The 7,721-nt window shown below is 37.4% G+C and overlaps 1 protein-coding gene across 1 annotated transcript; it reads left to right on the top strand.

Annotated features, from left to right (window-relative positions):
• The first annotated feature begins 1,260 nt into the window (after positions 1–1,260).
• Positions 1,261–5,611, top strand: LOC141396851 (lamin Dm0-like). The gene is made up of 3 exons (XM_073972525.1): positions 1,261–1,330; positions 3,009–4,141; positions 5,579–5,611. The coding sequence occupies exons 1-3, from the start codon at positions 1,261–1,263 to the stop codon at positions 5,609–5,611; spliced, it is 1,236 nt and encodes a 411-aa protein (XP_073828626.1).
• The last annotated feature ends 2,110 nt before the right edge of the window (positions 5,612–7,721 follow it).

Below are 7,721 nucleotides of genomic sequence, written 5' to 3'. Positions count from 1 at the left end.
GTCTTCGGACGGCTTTCTGTTGCCAGAGGCACTTGCCAAAATGCATCCTTCAAGTCGATGCTTGATATAAAATAAGTGTCTTGAAGCCTGCCTAAGAGTGCGTCTATAAATGGTAGCGGATAAGCATCTTTTACGGTAACTTCGTTTAGCTTGCGTGCATCCAAGCAAAGCCTGTTCTTTTCGCCTCTACGTACGAGTGTTACTGGCGAATTCCATGGACTTGTACTTGGTTCTATAACACCTAGACTCAACATGCGATCCAATTCCTGATATATAAGAGACTCGACAGCTGGCGATACTGGATAATGTCGTTGTTTTATTGGGACAGCATCCCCCGTGTCAATGACATGCTCCTCCAGATCTGTCTTGCCGAGACCATGCTTCTCAAAATCTCTAAAACTTTCCTTAGCTTTCTCCAGCAAGGCTAATTGGTCATCGGACAAGATATGCATATCGGAATCTATTTTATCGGAATGGATCTCTAAGCTGCTAATAAGTTTTGGTGCTACGCTGAACTCTTTCCAAAAGTCTACCCCGCAGTACATGGAATTCTCGAGACCAGGAATAAGATAAACATCCATGGTCTTCGTCTTACCGTCGTACGAGAGCTCAACACTAACTTTACCAGAACAGGAAACTCGCTGGCCACTAGCTGTACCAACGCTACATTTATACACAGGATTAACCTTCAGATTTAATTCATCAATCAAAGAAAAACAATTTTTACCTAAGCAGGTGACACTGGCTCCACTATCAAAAAGAGCTAAAACTGATACTCCATTAACAAGAACTTCTCTAAATGGTCGAGGATCATTGGGTCTAAAATCAGAAAATTGAGCAGACGATATTGATAACCTTTTAAGTCGCCTACGTTTATATCGCTGACGGGTCTTCATAATACGTTTGGAAACAAAAACAGTGGTATCGGCAGTTATTTCGGAATTGAAAATTCTATCACGAGTCTTCATATAATTGGCCATGCGGACGTGAAAAGGTAATGTCAAATCAGGTTTGGTTTTGGCTAAGTTATTGGAAAGTCTGGGTAATACTCTACATGGATCAGAAAAAATTGGATCTGTATGAGTGGAAACATCAGTAGAGGCTAGTCAATCCACTGTCTGAGTAGCTATGGATTCGGATTTAGAAACATTAGAAGGACGACTAATTTGTTTGCATTGATTGCATTGTGGAGTGGTAACCCCTGGTGATCCACAGCGGAAACAAAATATTGAACGATGTGAACTAGAGCAGTTCTTAAAAATGTGGCCATTGCTGCCGCAATTCCAACACCGTGAAGGCTCATTTTTGGAAACACCAGTTGGCTTCTGCCGTAAACGCAACTCCTCAACATCATGGACTAAATCATCAAAATCAGAATCGTTAATTTCATTTATCATTCGAGGGGGTTGGCCTGTTCTAAATCTCATCGACGATTCCCTTTCAAGAAACTCTTCAGCTTTTCTAACTTCATTTCGGAATTGTTCAACAGAATAAAAGGTGCCACTGAAAGTTAAATGGGCAAGTCGGGGTTTTAATCCCGCTTTGAGAATGTCTATAACTTCAAAATCTTTCAAAGGTTCCCTCAACTGAGTACGCAGGCTATTTATGGCATCTATATATTGAGTAGCAGATTCATCCCTTGGACAATTTTATAGAATTGTTTTTAATGGTGTCAGGTAGATTTTAGTCAACGCACCAATGTGCTATCTTTACACATAACAGATGTCGGCCATAAATAGAAAGGGTCGGTAATAAAATAGTGTATGTTTCTTATCACCCGCAACGCAGTGTGTGCGTGGTGTGCATGATGTATTTATGTAGAAAGCGTACATTACTAAATGTATTGTCTGTGTGTGTTAGTTTTAAGAGTTGTAAATATTTTGTAGAATAGTAAATAAAATTTGAGTTTCTTTCGAACCATCGAAGAAGATACATCACCCGCGTGTTTTCGTTCTTGGGTTTTTCCTTAGGTTTTCTTGGGCTGCATTGTAGTGATGAGGCTAGGAGTCGCCTCATCATTTGGTGACCCCAAAGTGATTGTTTCGTGTTTAAAAAAAGACACGTAATAGTTCGCGTAGATAGATAATAGCGGGATAAGCGCGTAGAAAAAAAGTTACTGCGTTGTATTTATCCGCTAGGATAGGCTAGGATCATAGTGAAATGTGATAGTGTATCCGTCTATTTAGTATAGTGTTAGTGACACGTAGTGAAACTTAAAAAAAAGTGACTACGTTAGGTTGGTAATATGTTTATTTAAAGAAACAAAAAAAATTGAATTTGTTTTCTTAAAGGCGCACAATATTTTTTCGTCAAAATGAATTTTGGAGAATTCATTCAGCATCAAAAGATGTTGGGCGAATATATTGTGTCGCTATACTTAAAAATGAGCAAAATTGCTCAAACAAGTGTAGCCAAAGAAACTAGGGAAAAGTGTGAAGTCATTGTTAGTTCTTTTACGGAAGCCAGAAAGGATTTTTTAGACAATGATAGGGAGCTCCGGCATATGGGAAAATTTCCATATGAAATGCATAGCATATTCGCCTCAGGTGTGCGATATGCAATAAAAAAGTTCGACTATTTAGATCGTCAGATTAGAATAGATTTGGGCTTAGAATCAAATAGGGATTCGTCGGAGTTGCGAACTCCTTCTAGATTTAAATATATAGCTGAGATGGACAGCTTAAGTCCATTAGCGCAGTATGAAAAAAGATACATACTGCGCCATTCTACCACAATAAAAGGTGGTTCAATAAGAAATTTGGAATATTGTTTGAATGAGTTGGAGACCGAGATAAGGACTGAGTTTCCAAATAGAATATATATCAAGGAAAGATACGATATTGCATCATCAATATTTATGGAATATTTGAGGGAATTTCCTGAAGAAGATGATCTGGTGGAGAATTTCAATTTTTTAAAAATTTGCTACCACATAGTGCGAAGTGGGAACATTTCGAGAATAGCGCCTAAAAGAGTCAGAATTAGGGATTATCTAGTAAAATTTACAGGTAGTGTAGGGGAAACTACGGAAAGGAAAAACGAAAACGTTCGCGCTGATGTTTCGCTAAAATTAAAAAGTGAAACAAATCGATTACGTGAAGAAAATGAGCAATTTAAGTCCAAATTGGATCAACAAATCAAGGACTGCCGACTTGCTGAAGAAAAGGCTCGCATGTATGAGTCACAGGTCACTGACGTTACCGTCAAATACAATGCTGCTTATGCTGAAAAGGAAAAGGCTGTGGAAAATTTTTGTGAAGTGCAGAAAGAATCGGAGTGTCTACGACAACAATTGGACGAAGCTCGTAAATATTTAAACGCTGAATCTATGATCCGTACGGATTTGCAAAACCGCATTCAGAGTCTACGCGAAGAACTCACGTTTAAGGAGCAAAGTCATTTGCGAGAAATTGATGAAATACATTCTCGCCACCAAGCTGAAATCAGTGCAGTGTTACAACAGTTGCGTGAACAACACGAAGAACAAATGCGCAAACTTGAAATGATGTACCAACAAGAGATTAATAGTCTTCAAGCAGAAGCCAATCATAGCTTGAATAGTCGCATTAATGAGTTGGAAGCTACAAATGCTGCATTGAATACCCGTAATCGTGATTTGGAGGAATTGATCCAACAGGAACGGACATGCCATGCTGCTGAGGTAGTAAATCTGGAAGATGAATTGCGACGTCTACGAAATGGAATGGCACAACAACAACTACAAGAAGAAAGTGCTATGTACGACAAATTACTGTGGAACGAAAAAGATATGAGTCAACCCAGCAGGGAGAAAGATCACATCGAAATTTCCCAAAGTGATCTTGAAGAAATGGTACTGAAGAAAGGTACTAAAGAAGTACATATCGGTGGTTTCCAATTTAAACCTAATGCCAATGACAAAGAGAATGACGTAAATTTCCATCGCTCAGGCACCATTGAGGGTGATATCAACAAATTGAGAGTTAGTGCAACATATGAACCTCCGATCAACATGGTTATGAAATCACAAGAAATACAAAGTGGCGCTAGCAAAAAGGCATCGATGTTTAATGCCAATGAAGAAGTTACCGGTTATCGCACAACCAGAGCTGACGCTAGCAATGTTTCAGGTTATCCTCTACGAAGAAAATGGATTTACCATGTAATTAAGCAATGGAAAAGAAGTCCCCGTCCGAGCTGGTTGCTGAAGGTGTTGGGTGCCATCACCTAGAATTAAGTTATAATAATTGTTGCATTCATATAATTAGTTTTAGAATCTAAGTAATGCCTTCAGCAGTTACAAAATTAAATGTAATTGCAATATTACTAAAAAATTTAGTTTGTAAAAGATAAGATACTAATACATACAATTGTTAAAAGATTAGGATCTTTTCACGGCGGGGAGTATGGACAATTTTATAGAATTGTTTTTAATGGTGTCAGGTAGATTTTAGTCAACGCACCAATGTGCTATCTTTACACATAACAGATGTCGGCCATAAATAGAAAGGGTCGGTAATAAAATAGTGTATGTTTCTTATCACCCGCAACGCAGTGTGTGCGTGGTGTGCATGATGTATTTATGTAGAAAGCGTACATTACTAAATGTATTGTCTGTGTGTGTTAGTTTTAAGAGTTGTAAATATTTTGTAGAATAGTAAATAAAATTTGAGTTTCTTTCGAACCATCGAAGAAGATACATCACCCGCGTGTTTTCGTTCTTGGGTTTTTCCTTAGGTTTTCTTGGGCTGCATTGTAGTGATGAGGCTAGGAGTCGCCTCATCATCCCTACCCTGCTTTCTGTCCATAATCTGCCTCATCACATCAAGATTTGATTGAAAACGTTGAAATTCATGGACTATACTGATCTTTAACATTTCCCAGTTCATGTTTGGATACTGTCTAATCTTTCCCCAATACCATTGGCAAGGACGACCTTCCAATAAATGATGAAATTCATCAACCAATTCTTGTTCTGGGCAGCCATAACTATTCCGAAGTCTTTCTACTCGAAAGATGAAATCTTCGACATTTGGTGTCTTTGGGGTAGCATCAAACTTAATGCCCCACTTACTGAGATATGGATACCTGGGCCTACTAAAATCTTCCCTATTTCGAGTAGGAACTTCATGATTTCTACTACCCGAACCGGCATATCTGGTATCGGTTTGTAGCGGTGGCAAATCATGAGGCCAATCAATGCTTTGAGAATGTGGTTCTTGTCTGTTGATAGGATTAGCTGGAGGAACGGAAGATTGAGAAAAAGCAGCTTGAACTGCAGCAGCAACCGCTTTCTGCATTTCCTTTTTCATCGTTTCAACCATTGATGCTTGGGTGGCCTCTAAGGCGGACTGAACTACCTCAAGAACTCCTGTGCTACTAAGCCTATCAACCTGATCTTCATCATTTTCCAAAAGCGTGGTCAAAATTTTCCCCAAAAATTTCAATTCCAATAAATCAATATATTAAAGCAGCTATAATATAGCAAATCATGCAAAAGATCATAAATAATCAACTGCAGATGACAATATATTATAAAGCTTTAAAGAAAGTCGAAGTATGAACTTAATAACATAGAAGTTTTGTCACAAAATTGCAGCTTGACATAAACTCAGGCTTGCAAGACGACTAAAACTCTTTTCCTTTAAGTTGACATTCAAGAAATGATGTTAAAATTTAATTGACCTTAAGTCGCAATTGGTATGTTGTAATATAACAACAACTCAAGACATACTGAAAACCAATCAAACAAAAATTCATACACCTAATGTTCAGGAACAATTCCCATTGATGGGAGTTGAACCTAAGACATTGGCCCCACGTTGGGCGCCATTGTTATGTAACTAAGTCGGAGTGTAAAGGGGGGAATGAGGCATACCAAGATGTCGCTGGTATACACTTGCCATTGAAGAAATTCGGCCTAGCTCAGTGGCCACTCCCGACCAGCCATAAACAAAAATATTGATTCATTATCAATACACATATTCATAAAAGAAACGCTTATTTAAATTAAAAAGAATTAAAGTTGTTGTTGTTGTTTATGGTACCCAAGATGTTTGCTGGGTTACCTTGCCCTCCCAATGGATTTTCTACAAAATCCCCAATGAGTCTCATCGATGATGATGACTCCCAAAATCTGTACCTTGGCTGGATAACCTCTACATTACCTTATGTTAACCAATTAGAACCTCATAATGTTAAATTTCAAAGCTTCAATTCATATTTATTTTATAACATTAGGTTATAACAGATATCAATAACGCTTAGGAATAATTATTATATTCGTTGTTTATTATCTAAAGGATAATATATTACCAAATTCATTAACGAGATTTAATTTTACTTCACTTAATGATACATACAAAATTCAAATTTTATTCTGTATGTTATTCCCATTTGTGCCACTGAGCACAAAAGGAAAAAAAAAAAAAAACATTTAATTTAACTTAACCCTCTACCTTTTTATAATGTGAACTTATCTCGCCATATTAAAAATATCTCTCTTCAGGCATCGAGTTCATACAGTTTATTCGTATTCAGTTGAAAATTACTTTATGTTAACATACTTAAATCGATTTTGATTTAAATTAAAACTAAACAAGTTTATATTACGCCCTTATCGTTTGATTTATATTTCTATGCTGAACAATTCAAAAAAAGATATGAGAAAAATCACCCATATGGTGTTCCCATCGTTTAATTTCGTGCCATTGTGCACATGGAATTAAATAAGGTTAAATATTTCCCTTCCTAACGAGCTCGTTTGTGTATGGGATCTGTTAACAACGTTCTGATGTTACTTAACAGATGGGACTAACATTGGATGTTAAATGGAATTTAAAATTGGGCAAAAAGTTTAAAACTAGATAACAAGAAATAATAGTTTTTGTATAATACGCCTAAAAATATGCTTCAATTTATATTCAAGACAAATCAGTGATACAACGAACAGGCTGAAGGCCATGAATCGAATCACAATAAAGAATTATGAATATGGTTATTAAACGGCGATATAATCAGGAGGATAATAATCATGGTATAATTACTAAAGTTAATAATTTCAAAGGTTGTATAATTAATAATATCAATAATTGAGATCCATTTCACTAAAAAAAATCGGTTAGCAAAACGACATTTTGAAGTAAAGACAAAATTAATTTATAGGAACTACTAGACAACAATAAACTAAGTTTCTACCGTCTTCGACTTACGAACTTCCCTTCCATTAATTTTGTTTCTTGGTTCTGCTAATGATCAGATGTTCTGCAGCATTCATACTGTGTGATGACCGAAAGAGAATGAGTTGTTGTGATGGAGAAATATGGTTTGGCACTAGCTTGCAGTTGTGGCTGAAAAGTTTTGAGCCTGTATTTGATGTAGTTATTGCTGCGGCTGGAGAATCTTGGGCTATTGGCAGGTGGTGATTTTGGTTGATGGTGGTCGTTGCTTATGGTGATTACTGGTTTACGGGGATTATCGGTTTGGGCTGAATAGTTCCGGGTGGTGGTCGAGGCTGAAAAGTCACGGGCTATTGCAGACGGTATAGTTGTGTGTTCCAAATTATGGCATATGACAGCATGGAGAATAAGGAATGGCGAACTGTGTGTATTGGTGGATATGGTGATGATACTAGCTTATACTTTATCCGCTGGTAGAGTTGTGACGTCACCGTACACTGCCGTTGAAAATGGAAGGCTCCCTGTGAGTATCTCTGCTGGCAGGCTTTGACGGGTAATTTCAGT

This window comes from Musca autumnalis, unplaced genomic scaffold (assembly GCF_047663935.1).
Source record: "Musca autumnalis isolate F117 unplaced genomic scaffold, ASM4766393v1 scaffold_3, whole genome shotgun sequence".
Classification (NCBI taxonomy): domain Eukaryota; kingdom Metazoa; phylum Arthropoda; class Insecta; order Diptera; family Muscidae; genus Musca; species Musca autumnalis.
Note: the sequence above shows the minus strand (reverse complement) of the source record. Positions and strands in the feature narration are given on the sequence as shown.